Raw genomic sequence first — 26,962 nt, 5'->3', positions numbered from 1 at the left:
CTACGTTCTAACAGCCCGCCATAGCAGTTGATTATCTATTCTTTATGCTATTTTATAATAATTACTTGAACTTCTTAAATTTTTACTACTAAAATTGTTTAATGTCTGTTCACACACATATATATCACACATATATGTGTGTATATGTCACACACCCACATATATGATCAAAATTTAAGTTTAAAAGTGTGTGTATCATGAATCTAGGAACACCTAGAATTCCTACCATGAAGTGAAGTTGTGAAGTTTGGAAAATTCTTCAGTTTTAAAATTCCCAGCCTCTTCCTCTGTTTTGCTCTGTTCGTTGTTGTTGTCGCTTCTCTATCTGCTCGGCACTCAATGCGAAGCAGTCGGGGTTCACTGTTACTTAGAAATAAGTGAACCACAGCTTAAGTGAGGGATTTGCTTACCCAGTCTGAAATTATATATTTTCTAAAATGTTTACTTCCAAGATATCTGTTATTTGCCTCAATTAAAAGAATTCTGCATTTCCAGTTTTCATGTCTTCCTATAGACAGTTTCCAATTAATTCTTCACTAACATAAGATCTTTCTGCTCTTTGTTTTATGTCTGATTTCTCAGAATATCTTTAATTTCTTTTCACACGCAGGTTTACCTCAAATATTTTCTACCAAGGTCGATAGTTATTCAGCGTCATTTCTACAGAAAAAACACAAGAACAATTGCATCTCTCAGAATCCCTTTTGTTAACTGCTCTATTTTAATAACATAATCGTATCTTTTAGAAGCACAGATATTATTATCATTATTATTATTATGTGAGTTTTGTGAACAATTGGGATAGTAAAATCAATTGTTGAAATATTTGTGTCTCATTGAAGATGAACACTTTTATCTTTTGAATAAGAGTTTAATTGGATATTGACTTTAGCCCTGGCAATAGATTAACTTTTGTTCTGAAAATCATACTTTATTACTTTCTGATGCCTACTATTATTATGAACTTGAGATGGTTCTTAATTCCAAGTAATTTGATACTCTGTTATATAAATAGGCACCTGTATATATGATTGATCTGCATTTTCATTTGGTATATTTAGGCTCAGATTACCACCTTCTTACCTTCTATTCATTTAAAAAAATGGTTAAACTTGGATTTGAAAACACATTTTTGTCATTTCAATATTTTTCTCATAGGAATGTCTTCAACATTCTAATCTCTTTATCCCCATTCCCACATTCTAACCACTTCATCTTTCTGGAAATCTTAGTATGTCTGTGTTATGTTTAGTCTGTAAACATAAACATGTAGACATGTCTACTTTATATTTTTTGTTTTTTATATGTATATACCAGCTTTTAAAATCTATGTTCTAATAGCTTCCCTATAACAATAGGTTATCTCTTTTTATGCTATTTTATAATAATTACTTGATCTTCTTAAATTTTTACTACTAAATTGGTTAATGTCTGTTCACATCTGAATTTTTGTCTAATAACCTTCCCAATCTCACAGCCCCTCTGTTATCTCTTTTGAGAACTGTAAGGGCACTCATTTTAAAGACTTTTAAAATTACCTCATTTCTCTTCCCCTAGGTTTGCTTCCTTTCTTTTGAGATGCTGACTGCTCCTAGCTTTGCATTTTGCCCTTTGCTCGGTTGTTTTTGTTCATGTCTTGTAGATATTCTGAGGTCATGCGCTTTATTCTTGCCGTGCAGTTGCTGTAGTGTTCAGGTCCCTAACCTACTGAAGCCCTTGGTGCACTCTCACAAGAGGACATGATAGTTGTTACCATGTTGAGTAATACCCAGTCAGTTGGCAAACAGCTGCTCTTTGGAGCTACCTGAAGAATGTTCCTCTTCTCTTGAGCACTAGTCTCTCTCCAGAAACAAAACCTTGCTACAACTGAGCTACAACATAGTCAATGAACCAGCAGAGGCCCCTAGGACTTCGTTCCAACGTAAGAACAGTCCTTTCTGATAAATGGGCACATATTTAAAAGTTTTACCATAACTCCACCTCCTCCCAAATCTTAACGCTAGAATCTTGAGTTCTCTGCCATATGGGAAATACTCTCCCTGGTGTCTTACCCTAGTGGAAGTCTGTCTCCATTCAAGTTTCCCGGCCTGTCACACTATCAACACGGGGGTGCAATACCAGGTTTAGTTCAAGTTAGGAGCTTACAAATGGCTCCAGCATTTGTTCCTTTTTGAGACCTCCTTCTCACTTCCTGATACTTACAGCGTAGCTAGATTTCCAGATCTTCAAGCTCCACGTACTGCTGTTTGAATGCATTTCCTAGTGACGATGTATGCACTGCACCGTTTCATCCCCCAATTCACCCCAACACACTCTTTCTGTAATCAGTACACCTATCATCCTCATCACTGCATCCTCATGCTTGCTGCTCTCTTCTCTTTCATAGTTTACTAGTTCTACGATGGGAGCCAGTTTTTCACTCAGTTATCTATTCGGCTTTTGTTGTTGTATTGTTTTTAATTTTTATTTATTTTTATTTTTTAGTATTTTTAGTATACTATTCTGAACATTTGAAATAGCCAGAGTTTATGGTATAAATCTTCTCCATTGATTTTAATAAGTTTTTCAAAAATGTTTCCACCAAATGCATCTATAATTGAATTTTTGATACAGCTTGTGATTTTAATGATATGATGTCTTCTACTAGTATTTAGGAATATTGCTAAAGTAACTGTGGATAAGCCTTGTTTTTGATATTACAGATTTGACTTTTCTAAAACTTTGCAACGTGTTTTACAACAAGTGTTACAAGTTCCTAAATCTTCCTTTATTGTGGAGTGGTTAAGCACACATGCTTCTCTCACAACCAACTGTAATTCCAGTTCTAGGAGATTCAGTGCCCTCTTCTGACTTCTGCAGACACCAGGCTTATGGCACACATACATTCACTTTGGAAAAACAATCATGCAATTAAAAATCTAAAGTATAAGACACACTTTAAAAATTATCTAGTTCTCAGAATTGGTGAGATCAGGCACAATGTCCTTTGAATACTTAAATGGATCTATCTGTACTAAAGCAACTGCTAGATTCTGCCAGCCAACTTCAAAGTCACACAGGCTGTGCTGAGGATTTAATAAGCAGCCTTTACCAGGGCGTTTAAAGTCCTCAGTATATTTGACCTTGGGCTGAACTTTTTATCATGTTTGCCTAACACTACAAGTGATCCCATAGACTAGCTTGACACCATTGAGTGGAATCTTTTTAAGTAATATTCAGTGTAATTGAAATACATTTGATGTGTTCCAAGGAAAGGCAGTCAATTAGTTACAAAGCTTAAGAGCTCGAAGAGGAAGCGTTGACTTATGTGTGGCAGACTGAAACAGGAAACAAATATTACAAGAACCCTTATTTCTTAGAAAATGAAATCTTCTTTTTAATAATAGCTTTTAAGATTGTTAACTCCAGAACCAGGTATGGTGGCACACACCTTTAAGCCAGTGGAGGCAGGTGGAGCTCTGTGAGTCTGAGGTCATTGTGGTATACAGAGGGGGTTTCAGGGCAGCCAGAACTACATAGAAAGACCCTGTACCCCAAAACAAACAAGACTGTTAACCTTCTAAGTGAGTTAACCTTAACCCTGCTTTTTTGATACAAAGTCATCATCTTTTTAATCCATAGTCTATGGCAGCACCCGATAGAACATAATGAGATAAAGATCTACCTTTTGCCTAGATTGCTCTATCAGTAGTATGGAGTTTTCTATTTTTCCTGAAAACATACTCTGCGTCCTCACCTCTTGTATACTCTGACATGCTACTTAGGGATATACTGTAACAATGCGTAGGTCCCAAGACTATTTTCTAACCAGGCAGCAGAGTGAGATTTAAAACAAAAACAAAACAGAGAACCTGCATAAAGAATGGGAAGCTCCTAACCCCAAATTAGGAGGAACTGAAGATGACAGCGTCTTCTCAAGCAGCTCTCGGCAATGGCACTCTGACTTTTGCTTTTACACTTGTGAGTAAAGTCCTAAGCACAAATGAGTTTTAGCAGCCTCTGCCAGCAGCCATAAAGGGGGCTGCTGTTCCAGGAGACTCTGGCAGATTGCTGCAACACAGCACAGCAAAAATACAAGCTTCTCAACCGGAAGTGTGAACTGTTGTTCAGGAAACTGACCTAACCCTTGAGCGCTGTAATGGGAACTCCTGCGTGGAGTTCCGGGTCACCCACTGGCTTACGGTTGCTGTCGGGGACATGTAACCATCCAGGCAGAATTTGGCAGTCCTCGGAGCATAATGTTTTCTAAGCATTTCCTCTACCTTACCTGTTAAAGAAATGACTAAACTTGAATCCTATTGCTTTGCAGAGGGTTCAGGTGAAAGCACAGCTCTGCAAACCTTTGTTGGAATATCCTTGGCAGAGGCCAACCTAGGCTCTCAGTTCTCCTGAGGAAGAAGGTTGACTTTAGCACAAGCTCCGGCAGTAGTGCGCACAGAAAGTATTTACCAAGGAGCCCGGAGTTCCCAAGTCGATAAAGTGTGAGGCCCAGACTACTCATCAGGGGTAATCCTGTGGGACAGAGCCTTTGAACGGCTCTGCTAGCTAGCTGATGGGACACAGAGATAGGGTCTCAGAACCAGTTTGAGGCTCCGTGGGTCCTTGCGAGGTCCCACTCCCAGTGGCCTCTACAAAGGAGTCATTCCTCTTTTGGGGCTTCCACATGTATCAGGCATGGAAGGTCCTAGAAAGGAAAAATATTTTGGCAATTAGGAGACAGAAAAAAAAAATGTGTGAAGGGTTTGTAGCAACAATGAAACCTACCATAGTTTTCTTTATAAAAATAAGAGGCTTTAAGTCGGGCGGTGGTGGCACGCCTTTAAATTCCAGCACTTAGGAGGCAGAGACAGGCAGATCGCTGTGAGTTCAAGGCCAGCCTGGTCTACAAGAGCTAGTTCCAGGACAGGCTTCAAAGCTACAGAGAAGCGCTGTCTCGAAAAACAAAAACAAACAAACAAAAAAAGAGGCTTTAAAACCAAAATCCACACATTTGAAATTTTAAAGTATTGATGCTGAGTTAAATGAAACATATAATAGAAACTAGATATTATGAATTCATTGAAATAATAGGTAAACAAAAATAGATAAGCAGTTATGAACACAGGACTTACATAAGAATAGACTGAAAATATATGTATTCCATTTTTAATTGAGAATTTTTGCATCTACTTTCAGAAGGGAAATTGGCCTATAATTTGCTTTTTTGTTGGGTATTTATATGGTTTTGGTTTCAGGGTGATTGTGCCTTCATCAAATGATTTGGGTAAGTTATATTGTGTTCATATGAAGCTTGATAGTTCTCTATACACACCAGTATTGAGTCTTCTGTATTAGTCAGTAGAGACAAATGTTTAAAATTTGCTTGTGAACTAACCTCTTTTGGGGTTCTTCCTGTCTCTAGATTGTTGACTTGATAGTGTCTGACTGGCAAGTCTACCCAGTATACTCCGCTGACAAGAACGTTTAATTTATGCAATGCAATTAACTTACTATTTGATATTAGAGATTTTAATTAAGACTCTTCAACCCTTCCTCTCTCAAGTCTCTACCCTTTTGGCAGCAATGTGCCACCAGGTTCTGTGGAACAGAAGAAGGGGAAGTTCCCGATCTGGCCAGAGTGGAGCGAGGCAGACATAAATGCAGAAAAGTGGGATGCAGGCAAAGGAGGGAAGGAGAAAGACAAGACTGGCAAGAGCCCCATCTTTGTAAGTAGTCCTGACTGAGGCTTATAGATGCATGGGTATGACTTCTCATGCAGTGCTTTGCACATGCTGGAGAGGAAGGCCAGGGTCTTGCACATGCTGCACAAGTTCTGCCCCTGAGCTTCACCTCAGCTCATTAATAATGGGGTACACCTGTCATCGTGAGTTTGCCTTCCTCTTTCTCTCCCATCTCCATCCCAAAGGGAAAGATTTTCTTTTCACCCTGATCCCTTCCCCCATTTTGTTTTCCCCAGCTTTTATCCTGAAAATGGGCAGGAAGAAATATAATGGAGTCCTTGAGAAAGATGAGAAAAAAATGAGATAAATAAGCAACTGGTTTTGGACATGAGAGAACCCAGTATTTGCCTCCTTAGCAAAAGTCCCATGGTATTTGCTTCTGCATCCAATGTTGAGCTTTTGACTAACATGAGATGCTACAAAATGAAACAGACACTTGGCTACCATTCCAGTCTCTCTGTTTTTCTCCTATCTTTTCACACAGATCTGTTTTTATCTGAATAACACATATATATCCTAAAATCTGATCTGCAAGGTATTTTTTACCATCACAGGATAAAGACACTCTAAGCTCCCAAAGGCTTTTTTTTTTTTAAGTTCCCTGAACACTTTGGATTGACTCATCAGGTTGCTTCGCAACTCCATTGCTTAACTATAGATTTACCCAATCTAACCCACTGCTGTAAAATCTGAAAAACACTAACAGTTACAGGCATCCACACACAAGCAAGCACCAGATCCACACATGTTTTAAATTGCTGCTAATCATTATAATATTTCGTTTTCGTTTGAACTCAAATCTTCACAGGCCCTTTGAATGTGGAAGGTACAGTCATTTTATGTGTGGTACCAAGAATGCATTGCCTAACACATTGCTAATCTGCACGTTAAAATGATAATAAAGACATCAATTAATTGTCTTTACTAAATGTCTTTATCTTTAGTGAATCAGTCACTGAGATTCTACATTGTGTTAAGAGAATTTAAATTTTAATATTTACTATTTCAGAAAGCTCTATGCAAATAAAAACATCATAGACCAATCTAACCATTCTGAGTACCTTGCATGTATTTCAAAATGTTTGTGATATGGATATTTTTAAGTGAATATCACCAATAGTCCACAATCAAATTTTACTCAACAAGCAAGGTTATGACAAGGACATATGCCATTCTTTTTTAATTCTTTCAATTTTTTTCTTCTATTGAAAATAGATTTTTTTCTCTCACATCATGTATCTTGCTTATGGTCTCTCCTCACCCCACTTATCCCGATTGTTCCCCATTTCCTGTCTGGTTTTACCCAGGTTCTGTCTCTCATTAGAAAACAAATATGATTAACTGTTTGGGATAATATTAAAATAAAATATGATGCATAAGATAATAAAAGTTAATACAACAGATTTGGACAAAACAAAAAGAAGCAAAAGAGCCCAATGGAAGACAAAAGAAACAACCACTTGTTCAGCTTCCAAGGAATCCCATAAAAAACACTAAATTGGAAGCCATGATACATAGGCAAAGGACCTGTAGGGTAAAAAGAGAGAAGAAACAAATATATATGTACAATAAAAAATTATAAGATAAAGCTGGGCGGTGGTGGTGGAGTACGCGTTTAATCCCTGCATTGGGAAGGGAGGCTGACATCCATTGAGTTCGAGGCCAGCCAGGTCTACAGAGCGAGTTCCATGTCAGCCAGAATTACACAAAGAATCCATGTTTCAAGAAAAACAAAACTATAAACATTGGTGGTGCTGATTTAGAGGGCCTTGTTTTCCTGGTGTCCTCCATTCCCTGTGGCTCTTACAGTCTTACTGCCTCTTTTTCCTCAGGGTTCCTTGAGCCCTGAGGGGAGGGATGGAGATATCCTGTTTAGAGCAGAGTGATCAAGTCTCTCACTCTTTGCATAATGTCTTTCTGTAAATGTCTGTATTTGTTCCTGTCTGCTGCTGTAGGAATCTTTTCTGATTATGGTTAAGAGAGGCACTGATATATAAGTTATTCAGAGTCATTTCATTGTTTTTTATTTTAAAAAGTATTTAGTGTTACACTAGGTCCCTGAGCTTTCTAGTTTCAGCCTCTTGATCACCTAAGCAGTATCAGGTACAGATTCCATCTTGTGGACTGGTCCCTAAGTCAAATCACATATTAGTAGGTTTGCCCCACAAACTTTGTACCACTATTACCCTAGCATATCTTACAGGCAGAGCATCATAGAAGATCAAAGGATTTGTGGCTGAGTTGGTGCTTTTGGAGAGTATTTTCGTGTACCAAAGATGCCATCTTTGGTTGTTTGGCAGTTCTTGAGGGTGTAAGATAAGATCTAAAAGTGACTTTGATTTGTATTTCTCTGATGGCTAAAAATGTTGAACATTTCTTTATGAGTTTCTAAACCATTTTACTTTCTCTTCTGAGAATTATCTGTTTAGATCTGTACTCCATTTTTAATGGAGTTGTTTTTTTGATATTTAGTTTTTGAGTTCTTTATAGATTTTGGATATCAGCTCATTATCAGATGTGTAGTTGGTAAAAATCTTTTCCCATTTTGTAGGCTGCCACTTAGTCTGAATGATGGTGTCCTTTGCCATGCAGAAGCTGCTCAGTTCCATGGAGTCTTATTTATTAATTGTTGATCTAGTGCCTGTGCTAACGGTTCTGTTCATAAAGTCTTTCTCTGTGACAATGAGTGTAAGGCTATCCCCAGCTTTCTATAAACTATCCTGTTTGATCAGCAACATTTGTTGAAGATGCTGCCTTTTCCCCAGTGTGTGTTTCTGGCCTCCTTATCAAAGATCGGTTGTCTATAGGTGTGTGGATTTATGTCTGGGTATTCATTTCTATTCCATTGATCAACATGTGGGGTTTTGTACCAGTACCATGCTGTTTTTATTACTATAACTCTGTAGTACAAGCTGAAATCAGAGATGCTAATATATCTAGCAGTTCTTCTTTTACTTGAGATTTTTTTAGCTATCCTAGTTTTGTTGTTGTTTTGTTTAGTGTGTGTGCGCGCGCGCGCGTGTGTGTGTGTTTCTATATTAGTCTAAAAACTGGCCTTTTAAGATCTGTGAGGAAACTGTTGGAATTTCGGTGAGGATGCATTGAATCTGTAGATTGTTTTTGGTAGGGTAGCCATTCTTACTGTATCAATTATACTGACTCATGAGCATGGGAGATCTCTCCATCTTCTGATATCTTCTTCAGTTTCTTTCTTCATTTTCTTTAAGTTTTTCTCTTTCACTCTCTTGGATAGAGTTACCCCAAGATATTTTATGTTATTTGAGGCCATTGTGTGTAGACCGCCTCGACGGGTTACTCTGTCTAGGGTTTGTAACCCGTCTGGCTGGTCAGTTATTCCAGGGTCACGGAGAGGCACCACCTGAAAGGCATAGGCTGATAAGGGGAAGGAGGCTAAGCATATTTGTCAAAGCCTCCGTTTATTAGAGTCATGGTTACAGCTTATATAGCCCCTGGATGAGGAGCTTGGGGGGCTGGGGCATGGGTCTTGCCACGTGGTCCACGCCCGTCACGTAGTCCAAGAGGTTACGATCGGTCAGGTCACGATTCCTTGGTCAGGAAGTCACAAGTTGACACACCTAGTTGTCTAGATAGTTTGGAATGTGAGGCAGGTTCCATTAACAGATAGCTCTCTATTAACAGTTAATTTGGGTGTGAGATAGGCTTGGTCAATAAGACTATTCTCAATACAATTGGAAAGTGAAGCCCTCTGCAAAACCTCCTCACGGTGGTGCTTCCTGTAAATTTTGGGGGGACACGGCTCCTGACAATTGTGAAAGGTGGTGTTGCCCTGGTTTCTTTTTCAGTCTATTTGCCATTTATATGGGAGGGCTATTTGTTGACTTTTGTGAGCTAATTTTGTATCTAGCAAGTTTGCTGAAAGTGTTTATCATTTATAAGAGTTTCCCAGTGGAATTTTAAGGGACACTCTGCATAATATCATATCACCTTCAAATAAAGACTCTTTGACTTCTTCCTTTCTAACTTATGTCCCCTCGATCTCCTATTTATTTATTTATTTATTTATTTATTTATTTATTTATGATTTCTGCCTCCTCCCCGCCACCGCCTCCCATTTCCCTCCCCCTCCCCCAATCAAGTCCCCCTCCTTCATCAGCTCGATGAGCAGTCAGGGTTCCCTGCCCTGTGGGAAGTCCAAGGACCTCCCACCTCCTTCCAGGTCTAATAAGGTGAGCATCCAAACTGCCTAGGCTCCCACAAAGCCAGTACGTGCAGTAGGATCAAAACCCAGTGCCATTGCTTTTGACTTCTCAGCAGTCCTCATTGTCTGCTATGTTCAGCGAGTCCGGTTTTATCCCATGCTTTTTCAGACCCAGTCCAGCTGCCCTTGGTGAGTTCCTGATAGATCATCCCCATTGTCTCAGTATGTGGGTGCACCCTTCGCAGTCCTGAGTTCCTTGCTCGTGCTCTTTCTCCTTCTGCTACTGATTTGGACCATGGGATTTCATTCTGGTGCTCCAATGTGGGTCTCTGTCTCTGTCTCCTTTCATTGCCTGATGAAGGTTAATATCCAGGAGGATGACTATATGTTTTCCTTTGGGTTCATCTTCTTATTTAGCTTCTCTAGGATCACGAATTATAGTTTCCTTTAGAAGATCAGTTGCCTACTTGCTCTAAGATTTCAAGTACTGTATCGAATACCTGTGGAGAGTATCTTGTTCCTGGTTTTACTGGAATTGAATTGAGTTTCTCTTCATTTAAGTTGATATTGACTATGTGCTGGCTGTAATCTGCCCTTATGATGCTGAGGTAAGTCTCTTGTATCCCTAAACTCTTCAGGGTTTTATTATGGTTTGAATTTTGTCAAAGACCTTTTCTACATCTAATGATATGAGCATGAGGCTTTTATCTTGCAATTTGTTTACATGGTGGATCACACTTACTGATTTATGTATGTTGAACCATTCCTGCCTCTCTGGAATGAAGCCTACTAGATCATGGTGTATGATCATTTTTATATGTTATTGGATTCAGTTTGCCAGTATTTTTGTTGCAGAAGAAGGCCACTTGTTCATGCTAGCTGCCCAGAGCCAAAATAATCACACAGAAACTGTATTAATTAAATCAGTGCTTGGCCCATTAGCTCTAGCTTCTTATTGGTTAACTCTTACATCTTAGTTAAACCCATCTTCATTAATCTGTCCATCACCATGAGGTTGTGGCCAACCAGTAAAGTTCCAGCATGTCTATCACTGGTGGCGGATCCATGGCGGCTCTGACTCTGCCCTCTTTCTCCCAGCATTCAGTTCCATCCTATCAACAGGCCAAGGCAGTTTCTTTATTCATTAACCAAGAAAAGCAATACATAGACAGAACAACCTCCCAAACCATTTCCTATCCTTCCCTGCAACATACATTATTGAGAACTTATGCATCTACTTTCATAAGGGAAATTGGCCTATAATTTGCTTTCTTTGTTGGGTATTTATGTGGTTTTGGTTTCAGGGTGATTGTGCCTTCATCAAATGAATTCGGTAATGTTCCCTCTGTTTTTTTTTTTAGGTGCGATAATTTGAGGAGTATTGGCATTATCTCTTTTATGAAAGTCTGGTAGAATTCTTTGCTAAAAGAATCTGAACCTAGACTTTTATTAGTTGGGAGACATTTTAGTATCCTTCTGTTTCACTAGGGGTTATAGGTATGCTTAAATTGTTCATCCAGTCTTGACTTGACTTTTGCTAAGTGATATGTATTGAGAAAATTATAGACTTCTGTTAGATTTTCCAACTGGAGGAGTACAAGTTTTTCTTGATGTATGTCTTGATGGCTCTCTGGATTTCCTCAGTGTCTATTATTATTTCCTTCTGTTCATTTCTAATTTTGTCAACTTGTTATTCTCTCTCTGCCTTTTAGTTAATTTGGGTAAGGGTTTGTCAATTGTGATTTTCTCAAAGAACTAACTCTTTGTTTCATTGATTCTTTGTATTAGTTTTGCTGTTGTTGTTTCTATTTTATTGATTTCACCAGAGTTTATTTCTTATTTTCAACTCGTTTTGAGGGTCATTTCTTCTTTTTGTTCTAGAATCTTCAGGTGTGCTATTAAGTTACTAGTATAAGGTCTCTTTAACTTTTTCTGTGTGCACTTAATGTTATGAACTTGCCTCTTTGAACCACCTTCATTATGTCCCTTAAGTTTGGGTTATGTTGTATATTGATTTTCGTTCCATTCTAGAAATTTGTTGCAAGGAGGGGGCCGCTTGTTTGTTTTGGCAGCCTGGCAACCTTAGCCCAGAAATAACCACACAGAAACTGCCAAGCCCTCTCAGCTTTCACGTGGATTTAGTTGGCCATGTGGGCACCAATTGTGGAAGGACACTTAAAAGAAATCCCACACTAGCTCAGAATTGAGAAATAGATGGTTATTTATTTAGGGGTAAACTCACAAATCAGAATCCTCTGCTTGAATGGAGAACAGAAACTGAATCCAGCAACCATAAAGAGTGGCCAGAAAAGAGGGTAGATGTAGGCTCTCCATCAGCATATATAGTATGAGGCCACACCCCAGTAGGTGGGTAACCACAAGCTGTAAGATTTTCTACAGCAGAAAGTCTTTAATTTCTAATTTTTTTCTTGATCAACTTTTCATTCAGTAGTGAGTTGTTGAGTTTCTAAACATTTTGATGTTATTTGTTTCTGCTGTTACTGGTATCCAGCTTTAATATGTGGTGGCTAGATAGGGTACAAGATATTATTTTGATTTTCTTGTATCTGTTCAAGTTTGTAGTTAGTTTTGTAGAAAGGTTATGAGAAGGTATATTCTTTTATGTTTGTGTAAAATGTTCTATAAATAACTGTTAGATTTATTTGATTTATAGTGTCAGTTAGCTCCAGTATTTCTCTGTTTAGTTTTTGTCTGGATAACCTGTCTATTGGTGAGAGTTGTGTCCTGAAGTCACCAACTTTCAGTGTACGGGGATCAATATGTGATTTAAGCTGTAATAGTGTTTCTTTTGTGAACTCGTGTACCCTTTTGTCTTGGGCATGAATATTAAGAATTGCTATGTTCTTTTAGTGGATTTTTCTTTAATTAGTATGTAGTGTCCTTCCCTACCTCTTCTGATTAGTTTTGGTTTAAAGTCTCATTTATCAGATATTAAAATGGCTACACCAGCTTGCTTCTTAGGTCCATTTGTTTGGAAGATCTTTTATCACCCTTTTATCCTGAGGTGATTTCTCTCCTTGCTGTTAAGATGTGTTTCTTGGGTACAGCAGAAAGATGGATCCTGTTTTCACATCCATTCTGTTAGTCTGTGTTTTTTTGTTGGGGAATAGAGATCATTGACGTTGAGAGATATCAATGGTACAGTTTGTTAATTCCTTTTATTTTGCTGTTGTTTTCAGGTGTGTGTGTGCGTGTGTGTTTGTTTTGTCTCTTTTGATTTGCTGGTCTGGGATTATTCAGTCCTTTTGTTTTTTTAGAAGTGGCTAATCCCTTTAGGTTTGAGTTTTTTTCTAACACCTTCCACAGGACTGAATTTGCAGATAAATATTACTTAAATTAGGTTTTACCATAGAATGCCTTATTTTTCTATCTATTGCTTCTATAAATTTTGCTGGGCATGGTAGTCTGGGTTGGCATCTGTGGTATGTTAGAGTAACATCTGTCCAGGCCCTTTTGGCTTTGTGAGTCTCTGTTGAGAAGTCAGGTATAATTTTAGCCTTTGTGTGTTACTTGGTCTTTTCTCTTGAAGGTTTTATGTTCTGTACATTTAGAGTTTTAACTATTATGTGTCAAGGGACTTTCTTTTCTGGTCCAGTCTATTTGGTGTTCAGTACCCTTCTTGTACCTTATGGGCAGCTCATTTTTTAGCTTAGGAGAGTTATTTTCTATGATTTTGTTGATAATATTTTTTATACCTTCACTTTGGGTTTCTTCTCCTTTCAATATTTATATTATTTTTAGATTTGGTCTTTGCTGTAGTGTCCCAGATTTCCTCGACATTTTATGCAGGAGTTTTGGGGATTTAACATTTTCTTTGACCATAGTATCCATTTCCTCTACAGTGTCTTCAGTGCCTGAAATTCTCTCTTCCATATCTTTTATTCTGTTATCAAGACTTGCCTCTGAAGTTCCTGTTTGAGTTCCTAAATTTTTTAATTTCAGATTTCTCTAGTTTGACTTTTCTTTATTGATTCCATTTCTACTTTCAGGTCTTGATCTGTTTTATTCATTTCTGTCTACTTCTTGTGTGTTCATAGATCTCTCTAAAGGATTTATTCATTTCCTCTTTAGGGACCTCTATTATATTCATAAAGACTATTTTAAGGTCTTTGTCTTATGATTTAGCTAGTTGCAATACTCAGGGGCTGCTGTAAGGGTGGCTGGGCTCTAGCAGAGACATATTTTCCTGGCTGTTATTGATTGTGGTTTTATACTGGTGTCTAGGCATGTGGGTTTTGGAAGATTGTAATTTCAGGTGCAGATGCCTGTTTTCTTCTTTGCTGGATAAGCATTTTGTTTTTTAATTTCTTTTGTACTCTCTGGTTCTTTGAAGAGTGTTTTATGGCAGGAAATTCTTCTGGGGTTTTGATAAGTGTGACTACTAGGGGTAAAATGTGTTTCTAGAATAGGGAGCTGACACTTAGGAATGGGGATGGTCTAGGAGGAGGCGCTAAAGAGTCCACAGGCGTCCACAGGATGGACCAAAGCAGGGCATTCCACCAGGATCTATCTATTTCCCTGGGAATAGAGACAAAGATGGACAGAGGCCACAGCAGGTGGTCTGATGCACAGCTGGCACTAAGACTCATAGGTTTGATTTGGAGGACTGGGAGGTAAACAGCTGCAGGTAGCCTATTTGCTTCCCTGGCCAGTTTGGGTTTCGGTATTCAAATATTCCACAAGGCCTTTCTGAAGTCAAACAGACACACATTACTACACAAATTCTTCTATATTGATGTAACATTTCTATTAGTTGGTCTTTATTAAGATGGAATTTTTATTATAATAAAGCCACATTTAAAAGTTCAATTTATTTTTTTTTCATCTAGCACTTTTTTGAAGACCCTGAAGGAAAGATTGAATTACCACCATCCTTGAAAATCTTTTCCTGGAAACGTCCACAAGATTTTATATTCAGCCGAGTAAGAACTGTTTTCACTATTGAATGAAATACTTATTACCTACAAGGATAGAATATCTTTGTGACCAAAGTTTGCATTCTTCAAGTAATTTACAGTGTTTCTCCTGTGGTTTACAGCAAAATAGTAATTGCTTTTTAGCTTCTAACTCAGAAATTAATATTTATCAGTATATTTTAATAATTACTTTGTTGTTGGGACTATGGAGATGGCTCAGCTGGTCAGACGCACTCTGTGCAAGCATGAAGGTATGGGTTCAATCCCCGGAACCCATTTTAAAAAGCCATATGTGGCAGCACCAGCTTGTAAACACAGCACTGAAGAGTGAGACACAGGTTAATCTCTGAAGCTCACTTGCCAACCAGCCTAGCTGAATAAGTGCATTTCAGCTAAACGTAAAACTCTGACTCGAAACTTAGAAAGTGACCGAGGGCTCTCTTCTCTCCACACATCACACCCAGGTGTCGCAGCACACATACATGGACATGCACATTCTTGTATAGATTTGAAAGAGATTACTATGTTTTGATCTACAGGCTTCATTTTCCTATTTCTATCCAAAATGTCAAATTGTAGCCAAACATGTTATTTGTCATTTCTGACTAGCTGATTTGTTCCACTCTGCATCTCAGTGTGAAATCCCAGGGGCGTGAAGGTCTCTTTCCTCCAGTGTTTATTAGAATTAATTTTCCAGTTCAAGAGATTTGCACATGGGTTCCCAACTTCCAGGAATCCTCCAAGCATCTTCCAAAGCCTGTCTCTGTTTCTAGACTCCATGCTCAGTCAGTTGAATCATACATTTGCGGAGACACCTTCGTTTCAAACAGCTCTCACACACTTCAGAACTCTATAAGCTTTGGTCTAACACATTAAGAGCCACATTAATTTGAGTGTAATTCTTGTCTGCAGGGTTTTAATTATCTCTAATGTTTTTTTTCCATCGCTGAATTTCTTACTGTTTTCATTGAATGCATGGGACACCAGTAGGGCAAATTAATTAGTACCAGTCACATAGCTTGTAATAGAGCCGATTCTTGTATGCATTTGTATAGTCTTTTGAGTCTATTTCCACACAGTGTAGCTAGCCTTCATCAGTGCTGGTATGAATGCAGGCAAACGTAAGTCAGTCCTCTTACTGATGGAAAACAAAACTTCATCTACATCCAAAGTGATTCACTGAAGCCACAGGGTCTTTCGAAGGCTTCCTTGTAAGACGTTTCAAATAAATCCATTATGCACAAACAAGCTTCTAAATCAATTTTAATTTTGAGCAACACTGACATGAATATAAATTTTCTGCCGTTCACATAATGCACTTGGCATTGATAGGTATTCTAATAAATCTTATTCTATTTACTGTAAATTCATCATAGATGGTCCATGTAAAAATGGTTTTATAAAGTGAATAAATAAATGTTTTAAGAACAATTTCCTCTACTTTTTAATAGATGGTGGGTCTGAGGTACATTTGTACTAGAAATCAATTAAGTCTTCCCTGTTAACCTCTCCATGTCTAGGGATCATAGCCGGCCATCAGGCTGCACACGGCTACTGCTCCTCCACAAAGGTTCCGCTCTTGACGGGTCATCCTAGAGTGGGGCCCAGAGCTTCCAGAAGCGAAAGTCTAACTACAGATATACCTAGAATAGGGGCTTCAAGATTCATGTATATACTCACAATAAGAATCACTAAGTATACTCATAAGTAAGGCTAAAACAAACAGAAACAATTCCATAAAATAATGACATTCTTACATGAGATTTGGTCAATGACATCTTCCTTCCCTCCAACTGTTTCATGAAGCTAATCTCATTTTTTCCTTTTCTTTTTTAAATTGCAGCATTTCACCCTTCCCTTTCCTTTCACCAAATACTTCCACGCACCTCTCTTTTTAATAGTTGCTGTTATATGCATATATGCATGTGTAGGTACATGCTTATTCCTAAATAGCCTACTGAGTCTGTATAATGTTGCTCCTATGTATGCTTTTCAGTGAAATTCTTTAAAGAAAGGTCAGGCTGCCATGACCCCACTTCCTCCCCTCGGGAGCCACAGTTGCCTGTAAACAAACGCCTGGTCAGCACTCTTGGTTTCAGGGTTTTTTTTTCCCCATAACACCAAAAAAGGGTCCCCTTTCCTGCTGAGAAGGGGTCCTGATGCTCAGACAAATAGTTTGATTCCTCTGGAGGAATGGCCTTGTGTGCTGCTTGCCAAGATCAGGTTTTTATTGTAAACGCTGCTGTGCACCTGCTGTGATGGAATCTCAGCCTTCACTTTAAAGGCCCAACCCTGCTTGTCTCACTGCGAACCTTTCCAGTCTGATAGAGGACTCAATGTATTCGCTCTTGGCTTAATCAAGTGTGGTGATCTGGAACGTTATGGAGTGGATTTTATCATCCTGGACTTTTGGTGTTAGATTAGCAATTTGTGTGCTCTTCCCTGGAGCCTATTTCACCCACAAAACTGTATTTGCATAAATTAGGTTTCTTTTACTTAAAAAGCAAAATACTAAATAAATATCTATGTCTGCATTTTTAATTTCAGCCTCCTGTAGTTGTGAAAAATGAAATCACGTTTGACTTGTTTTCACCAAATGAACATTTGCTCTGTAGCGAGGTAGGTGGGGCCACAGGGCCCACTGCTCCATTGAAGAATGTCTTCCAGGCCTGTCTACATAAATACTTCCTGGACAGCCATTGGACTCCCTCTTGTCCAGCTTTAAGTCACGAATTTTGTGGGGTTTTTATATTTTATTTTTCCAACTTCTTTGAAGTATACCTGTTAATTAAAAATTGTATTTATTTACAAATTTATAGGGTGTAATTTTAGTGATTCAATGCATATACTATATATATATATATTGCATATATACACTCTGCTAGCTCAAGGTCAATGTCATGTTAACCATTTTAGGCCTTTTAATTTCTATTGCTGCTCTACTTCATGGGAACAAAATCAAGATATATATTTTTTCTGTAGCTCAGAAATCAAAATTATATACATGCTAAATGCAAAATTATTATTCTTAGATACATATTTTTGTCATATTTCACTTAAAACTTCAGTACTCACCATTTAAAAATCAACCTATCAATAGTAGTAGCTTTTGTTGCTTTGTGTTCAGCTTATGAGGTGGATTATCAGTGAAATCTACGCCGTGTGGAAGATCTTCAATGGAGGGATTCTGCACAATTACAATAAAGGAAATTCAGGAGAGCCTCCTACACTGCTCTGGAAGCCCTGGGAACACATATACTCTCTCTGCAAGGCCGTGAAGGGCCACATGCCTTTGTTTAACAGCTACGGGAAATATGTCGTGAAGCTTTACTGGATGGTAAGTCCTTCAAGCTGCCGTGCATCTGTCCTTTCTGTTAATAAATGAGAATTAAAAACAAACAAACAAACAAAAAAACAAACAACAACAACAAAAAAAACCTTTGTATTTAGTGCGCTTAGGCAATCTCAGATTTTCTGTAGGAAGGTTTGCCTTCTATGGGATACGGTAGGAGTGGGACTGGACAGCCAGACTAAACGTGGAGTTCAGCGATTTCCAGAGGTTCTTCATGGGTGTCAGCTGAAGAGCAGCTTGCAGGGGTTCTGCTCAGCGAGGAAGCCCTGAAACTCAGGGATTTCCACATGGGTTGTTTGTACCAGCGTGCTACACATTAATGGCTACTTATTTTTTCCAGTTGATAGAAGAAGTCTGTCGTTTCTCAGCGAGGGAAGAACTTCTACCTCTTTCCAAGAAACCCCAAGCAGGGAGGGTCGATCCACACCAGTGTGTGCGCGTGACCGGAGTGAATACTTTCTGACAAGATATTCCCCCATCCCCTTCTCATCCATTCCCAGACCCAAACCGTTTACGTTTTGATTTTGAAAATTCTCTTCCAGTTCTCATGCAGTACTCATACTTGCCCATCCTTTGCTTCACCCTGCAAAGATTTGGAAAACATGATCCTAAGGAGACTGCTTGGCTCCCTTCTGCTGACCAGCGTGAGGTGCGGCAGACGCGATTTTGCACCCCATTGCTGTCCCTGTCCTTTGTCCTCTCCTCTCTGCTATGATGCTTGTTTTTCAATCCCAAAAGGACTTCATTTCCCTGCCTTGTTACAGAGATTCCCTTCCCCCTTCTCAGGGGTTTCTCAGAGCCCTTTCCCACATGGCTTTTTGAAGGCAATCCATTTCCTGGGGGCCTCCAATATTGAAGATTCTTATTTTTTTCAAAGCCATCTTTAGTGATTCAGGCCAGTCATCCCCAAGACTCAAGAGGCTAAAGCAGGAGGGCCTGAAATTTAAGGCCTGTCTCGGCTACGGTTTAGGTTCAAGGCTAGTGTGGGCAATTTCTTAAAATAAAAAGTTAAACAAAGAAACAAATAAAAAAAACGAATAAGCATATGGCTAAATAGTAGAGTGCTTGGCGAACTGTGAAGTTCTGGGTCCAAGCCCCAGTACTGGAACATCAAGCAAGTAATTAATTGTGATTTTCACACCAGGATATTATTTCTCAACAAAGTGTTCACATCATTCAGCCTGGATTCTCGGCTAGCTGTACAATGTTCTTTGACATCAGCCAGAGAGAAAACATACCGGTTACACTGAGAACAGTGCATAAAAGCGAGAGATTGGTTTTCTCTTCCATCTGGCTATAATGACAGGATGCAGGGACACACTACATCTTTCCGAGTACTTTCCAATTGCTGTGCTGCTTTGGCTCCCAAGAGGAGAGAAGGAAGCAATTTAGCTATTGTTTCCCACTTGCAATACAGCGTGTAGTAGGCAGCCTCCCTCTGCCTCTGTTCTTTCATTTCCCTCGGAGAAGCAGAAAACACACACATGGAGGCCAATAATCCCCCTCAGTTTTTATCGTACTTATGTGAAAACATTTTCGATTTTATTCTTCACTGAGATTTATTGGTTCGTTCACACTATCTAATTTAGAGTTTCTAGAGGTACAGCAAATCTCCAGCACAAACATGTGGGGACTTCACACCCCTGCTTCCCATGCCCCACCCCTCTCCTGGACCAACCAGCTGAATCCACCTGGGAGCAGAGGCAGCAATATTGTTCTGTTTTCTGCTACATTGTTTTTGAGACTGTGTCTCATTGCACTGACTGGCCTTGAACTCACTATGTAGGGTGGCTTTGGATTGTCTTGTCCTCCCCTTCCATCTGCTGAGATAGCTGTATCTGCCACCACGCAACACTTGCAACCCTGCTTTTAAAATAAGTTCTCAATGGTATTTTTATTAATTAAATTCAATAAACAGTGCATTCAAGATATTAAACAATGAGCTGGGCAGTGGTGGCACATGACTTTAATCCCAGCACTTGACAAAGAGAGGCAGGCAGATCTCTGTGAGCTTGAAGCCAGCCTAGTCTACAGAGTGAGTTCCAAAATGGGTTAAAAAAATATTATTGAACAATAATAACAAATTTTTTTATATTACTTGGTTACTATATCCCCCAAAGAAATGCAACATTTAAAGTTTATTATTATTATATATGCTTCTAGTGGGAAAATTCAAATACTATTAATATAGTCAATATAGAAAATCAGAATTCGTTGTAATATTAGTATATTTAGACAACCACAGTCAAGGATTCAGATATTTTTTCCTGTATTTTCCTGTTTTTTTGTTTTTGCTTTTGTTTTTGAGTCAGGGTTTCTCTATAGCTTTGGAGCTTATCCCGGAACTCACTCTGTAGAGCAGGCAGGCCTTGAACTCACAAAGATTTGCCTGTCTCTGCCTCCCACGTGCTGGGTTAAAGGCATGTGCCACCATCGCCCGGCTTCCTATGTTCTTGTAAGCATACATAGATATACTGTATACCATAATGGTCAAATGATACAGTTCTAGAAACTGCCAACTCATTTAATCATGGGCATTTTCTATGATGATATATTCTTGTACATTCTATACACACTATTCTGTGGACATATATGCAAATGTATGCAAATTTATATTAAATTTCCATTAATTAATGCTTAGGCTATGGTCAGCGTCTTACCTATACAAACAAGACTGCTCATGAATAGCCTTTTATGTAGGTCTTGTCCAATAGAATGATGTTTTTTTTCTCTAGTATTTCTGCAAGTGAAATTACTCTGTTATGAGTGTGAAAATGTTCATTTTGATAAGTGTATTCGAATTACTCGTTTTAATTTGAGTTTAAAAGTCATTTATACTAGATAGAATCACAAATTAATTTACCATTTTACTCTTTGTTACCCCTTTTGTTTTGAAATTTGTCTAACTCTTCTGACTTTCTGTGTTTCCTTGAGTGTTCTTTGGGATTCTGTTTCAATTTTTCTGTCTTATTTTTGTTGTTGTTTCTGCATATACTCTGTATATATTTCCAGATATTAAAATATACACACAAAGCTTTACATAACCCTTAATATCAACATTTTATCACTTGAATTGGCATCTAAATACCTAGCCACCATCTCAGAACCTTCACATATCTCCCCTTTCTGAGATAGTTTTCTTAAATAGTTTCTGAATATCTTGAGAACTTCATCAAAAAATTCTTAAAGATTTATTTTATTTTTAGTTATGTTTGTGCCTCTCCTTCTGTCTGTCTCTCTGTCTTTCTCTGTCTCTGTGTCTGTCTCTCTGTCTCTGTGTCTGTCTCTCTGTCTCTGAGTCTGTCTCTATGTGTGTGTGTGTGTGTGTGTGTGTGTGTGTGTGTGCGCAGGTGCCAATGGAGGCCAGAAGAGGGTGTAAGATGTTTTGGAACTAGAGTTACAGGATGTTGCCAGTTGATTGATTGTAGGTGCTAAGAATAGAACTCTAGTGGAGGTGCAGGGGGACGTCAGATCCAGCCCAGTCTATGTGGTTTTGATCACTTAACTATTTGCTGAAATATCTTTCCAATTATAACTCATTTCTTGGAATTTTTTTTCTTGTTGTAACTCATACTATTAATTTAAATAATGTATTATGCTTTCATCATGCTTATAGAAGGAAGATAGCATAAATGGATAGCCATTTACCTAGAATTTAATTGTGAAAAATACTAAAATTTGAATGTGATAATATACTAAAATATTTTTATAATTTATATTTTTAGTTTTATTTATTTAGGTAATTTATACTTACAAATCTATATTGCTTTTATTTGCATCACAGCAAGAGAAATACCTGGCAGAAGTGATTACAGGAGGAACAATTTACTTTAGTTCACTATTTCAGAGGACTCAACCCACCGGCAAAAGGGTGTGGTGAAACAAAGCAGACCATGCCATGATGGGCCAGCAAGCAGAGAAAGGGAATCCTGTCTTTGGTTGGCTTCCCTCTTCCTCCTCTTTGATGCTACCCAGACCTCCTACTTACTACCACCTACATGAGGGTGGGTCTGGTCATTCATCTTCTTTGGAAGCATCCTCTTTAACACATTCACAGGAATGCCTAACTAAGCTCCCAGGTGACTCTAAGTCTAGATGTGTTGACAATGGAGGTCAATGATCACAAGGGACACCTCTTTAGAGGTAGATTTAAAAAGTTTTTGAAAATGAGATTTTTGAAGAAATGATAGGGTGCTAATAAAAATTTCAATATTTAATATATGATTTACATAAAATAGTAAAATAAAAAAGCCAAAAATCATTTAGCATTCAATGATGAGTTTTTTTTTTTAAGATTTTATTTATTTATTATGTATACAACATTCTGCGTCCATGTATGCCTACAGGCCAGAAGAAGGTGCCAGATCTCATTACAGATGGTTGTGAGCCACCATGTGTTTGCTGGGAATTGAACTCAGGTCCTCTGGAAGAACAGTCAATGCTCTTAACCACTGAGCCATAACTCCAGCCCCCAATGATGAGTTCTTAAATTCTATTTTTACATACTTATATTTATTTAAACTTCTATAATAAATACTATATATTTTGATATACAGTGTAACTTACCAACAACAGAAATTGCTGAAAGTCCAAGTAACCAGATGATTGTATAACCTCATATGACACAAGAGAGCTCAAATCTTTATTCATTTATAAGAACACAAGTAGTTTCATGAACCCACAACCCTTATAATTTAATCGCCTCCCAAAGGCCTCACCCCTAGTACTAATATATTGACTGTTAAAATTTCAACGTACTTTTTGAGGGCAAAATAACCATCTATAGAAATTACCTATGTATACACAAATAATAGAAATGATTGAGGAAGGGGGTCAACCAAAGTATAATATCAGTGAACCAAAACATTAACAGGAGGACAAGTAGAATGTAGTCAAATTATACTTCAAAAATATACACAAAACTGAATGTTCATCCTGTGTTATAATAGACTTTTCATGCAATAGTCTTTTTGAAATATAGTTGCATACAATGTAATGTGCACAGTTCAATAATCAAAGCATTCTAAGTTGAAAAATATCTCCGTGCATCTGAAAAGAGAAGGTACTGTTGAACTGCTTTAGAATAATTGCTGAGGATAGTTTGAAATTCTTCTTTCATGGGAATCCAGCTGGCCATTTGGAAACATGGTTTGCAGTCAGAGTGTGGGAGGGATCTACCGCAGCTAGCTCTTTATTGTGGCAAAATATGCCGACTCGGCACGCCGTTTTAACCGTTTAAGGGTAAAATTAAGTTGGCATCAAGCATTTTCACAGTTTGTGAACACTGTCACTACTTATTTCCTGAAATTCCCATCATCTGAAGCAGAGAATTTGTACTCACTAAATGATGACTTCACACTGCTCCCCACTGTGCTGCTTGGTGACCGCTTTCTATCCCCATGAGTGCCCTAATTTCATCTCTGTGTTTGTAATAATTTATCCTGGCAGAGAGCAACATAGTGGAGACTGGTTTATTTGACTTGTAAATTTTACAGATTATAGTTTGTCGTTGCATGGAAGCTAAACAGGAGCTTACAACAGCAAGTTACATCATATCCATATAGCCAAGAAAAGAAAGAAAGAAAGAAAGAAAGAAAGAAAGAAAGAAAGAAAGAAAGAAGAAAGAAAGAAAGAAAGAAAGGAGAGGAAGGAAGGAAGGAAGGAAGGAAGGAAGGAAGGAAGGAAGGAAGGAAGGAAGGAAGGAAGGAAAAGAGGAAGAAAGAAAGAAATATGTAGATACTTTGGTTCAGCTAGCTTTCTCTGTACATAGTCCATGGTTCGAAACACGGAATGGTACCGCCACTTTAGCTGGCAGTAAAAGTTCCCCACAGGCTGGCCTGATTTAGACCATCCCTCGCTGACACCCACTTTCCAGGTAGTTCTAGGGTGTGCCAAGTTGACAGCTAAAATTAGAACTGTGGCTGAAATGTAAAAAGAGCAAAAATGAATACACAAACAAAAAATGAATTTTCATGCAAAAAAATTAGCCATCACAGTGAACCTGCCTGTTTTGTCTTCTTGTATCTATCTTATTTCTCTGTGAATTTATTGTTGTTATTTCACTTAAAGTTACATGAGTAGAGGTGGGGTGCTTTTAATCTATAACATTTAACCTTTAACTCTGTCTTACCCTTCTCCATCTATGGAGGAAGAAAGAAACAGATACAAACTACTACATAAGTTAATATTGAATTCAGAGTTAGGAACACCATACAAGAAAAGTATTTCACTTTCTCATGACTTTCCTCTAGAAAAATAAGTTGCATTTTTCCTCTTGTCCTAGATTGTTTTGAACATACTATGTTTTATATTATTCATATATACTCATATATAAAAATAATATAACAATATAATAATAAAATGAATATACACACTTATATATTATTAATAAATATAATTTATATATTATACATATATATAGGCTTTCCCCACAAGACCATAAGTATTTAATGGCAATAGTATCATGCCACTATAACTATTATGGGGCTCACAATGCCTGATATTACTATTGAAAATATTTGTTAACACGAAAATGAATTCATAAGAATCTAGGCATGTAAGCTAAAACAAAAACAATTATAATTTGAGCTTTCTTGTTTCATGCTTTTAATTATGAAATGAAGAGCTTTTAGTTAAACATATAATGGTTTGATTAACGAAATTATTAATTTATTTCATGCTGAAAATTAGATCATTAACTAGGAGTACTGAAAATACGGGATTGGAAGTCTAAGATTAGTAAGTACGTGTCTGGATCAGTAATAAGTATTAAAGTGATAGTGAAAGAATTTGTACTGTGAGTAAGCAAAGTATATTATGTGCAGTCTTATTTCTGGTTGAATTATGTTTTCAGTCTGTTATTTGAAATTTATTTACTTTGCAATGTGCTTATAAGACTTCTAATAAAAGGAACAGTATTGATATCACTATAGTTATACTATTATAATTTATTTCAAAAGCTAAAGTAGTCAATCAGATTAGTTCTGAAACCTGTATCTTAGCTTTTTAACATAAGATGTTAACACCAGGTGTTTGCTTGTTTGTTTAACAAAAATGAGCAGAAATATGTAGTAATGTCTGAGGGGGAGAACACTTTAAATCACTGATGACATTACCTATGACATTGCATTGCTTTCTTCTCATGTTTAGGGTTGCTGGAGAAAGATAACTATTGATGACTTTTTTCCATTTGATGAAGATAACAATCTATTGCTTCCAACTACAACCTATGAGTTTGAACTCTGGCCAATGCTGCTGTCTAAAGCCATCATTAAGCTGGCAAACGTTGAGTATGTAATGAAAAACTATCTTGTATTTATATGAAAATAAAAGGGCACCTACATCCATGCCAACACTTTAATTCAAGGAATTTTTCTTCTTGTAATCAATGTAAACTTTGAAGTATAAAAATTAAGGTGACCAATGCAATGGTTTGAAGTATTGGCTTAACTGGGTAAAGGACAAAATCATCCCAAGAAAGAATAGAATAATTAAAAATTATTCTATTCTCAATGCTTCCTTACTAGGAATGGAAAGTATATCATGGAAAATATTTTATGAAAATATTAAATCATCTAAATGATGAATAATATATACTAAGATCCAATTAATGATTTAGAATCTGTATGTGCTGCAATACTGTACAAACCTTGGAAAGATCTGAACTCATCAGAAGGATGCCAAAATAGGCTTCAGGCTTTTGTTCCCTTTAGCTTCTTGATAGCATCATGATGAAAACTCCTCCTTTACTTCAGTATGTTTGCAAAATGTGTTTATATTTATCTACCTACAAGACTTTACACTCAACATACAAGTCTGCCATGCCCTTATGGGCAGGTCTTTCTTCCATCTGGTCCTTTCAGGATAACTCTCAGTGAAAACAGAGCTCAGATACCGGAGTAGATGCGTTTGGCATCTGCACAGCTCAGTGGGTCATCCTCACTCTCGCTGCAGGAGCCTGATCCCATAACCTCCTGCAGTGTGCCATAGAAACTCCATCCTCCGCAGACATCACCCTCCTCCTGTCCACCTGTGCTCAAAGCCCAGCCCCTCCCCTTCCCTCAGAAGCATTAGCAATACCATTGAAATGCCAGAGCTGCTTTGTGTAGATATCCCTTTGACTGACCTTTCTTTTGTCTCTCAAGGCTACCTAACAAAACAGCCACCACTACTGTCAGCCTCCTCCTGATTTTTCTTGCCAACCCTCAGTTTCTACTGATAGTTTGTTTCACTCAGCTTTCGGTCCTCCATTTTAATGATTTTTTTGTAAAACTTTTACCAAGATTATTTTTTTTTGGGGGGGGGGAGCAGCTGCATATTTCTAAGTTTTCTATTTGGTGGCAGTTATGTCTGCTTGTTTGGGAAAAAATAAGTATAATGCTCTTCATGTTCCTGAGAATTGGAGCTGAAAGTCTGGCGAAACATTGAATAGATGACCCGGATAGCTGCAGCAATACTTCATTTGCTGTAAAGCCATGGTTCAGTGGAATTCATTAAGAACATGACTATTAATAGAGTTATTCTTTTAAAATGAATAAACAAAGCCAGCTTGAAAAGAAAAGACTAATAAGTAGAGTACATTTTTAGAGATTTCTAGTAGAAACTGCCTCACATGATGTCCTTCATATTTTTCTGTAAATTCATCTCAGATTTGATTTTATATGTGAGGCTTAGTGTTCCACAGACAAACCTAATATATTGTAGTGATTTACATACCCATGTGGAATATGGAACGAAAAGAGCATCATTTCCATAAGGCTTACAAAGTCACTCA

General features: G+C 37.8%; 1 protein-coding gene across 1 annotated transcript in view; it reads left to right on the top strand.

Moving 5' to 3' along the window:
* Adgb (androglobin) overlaps positions 1 to 26,962 on the top strand; it is a 115,138-nt gene that overhangs the window by 10,721 nt on the left and 77,455 nt on the right. The window contains exons 2-6 of the mRNA XM_057761945.1: positions 5,561 to 5,705; positions 14,751 to 14,843; positions 17,385 to 17,456; positions 17,965 to 18,174; positions 25,339 to 25,478. Of these exons, the coding sequence (XP_057617928.1) occupies positions 5,561 to 5,705; positions 14,751 to 14,843; positions 17,385 to 17,456; positions 17,965 to 18,174; positions 25,339 to 25,478 (660 nt within the window). The remainder of the gene's footprint in view (positions 1 to 5,560; positions 5,706 to 14,750; positions 14,844 to 17,384; positions 17,457 to 17,964; positions 18,175 to 25,338; positions 25,479 to 26,962) is intronic.

Source organism: Chionomys nivalis, chromosome 2 (genome assembly GCF_950005125.1).
Source record: "Chionomys nivalis chromosome 2, mChiNiv1.1, whole genome shotgun sequence".
Lineage (NCBI taxonomy): Eukaryota > Metazoa > Chordata > Mammalia > Rodentia > Cricetidae > Chionomys > Chionomys nivalis.
Note: the sequence above shows the minus strand (reverse complement) of the source record. Positions and strands in the feature narration are given on the sequence as shown.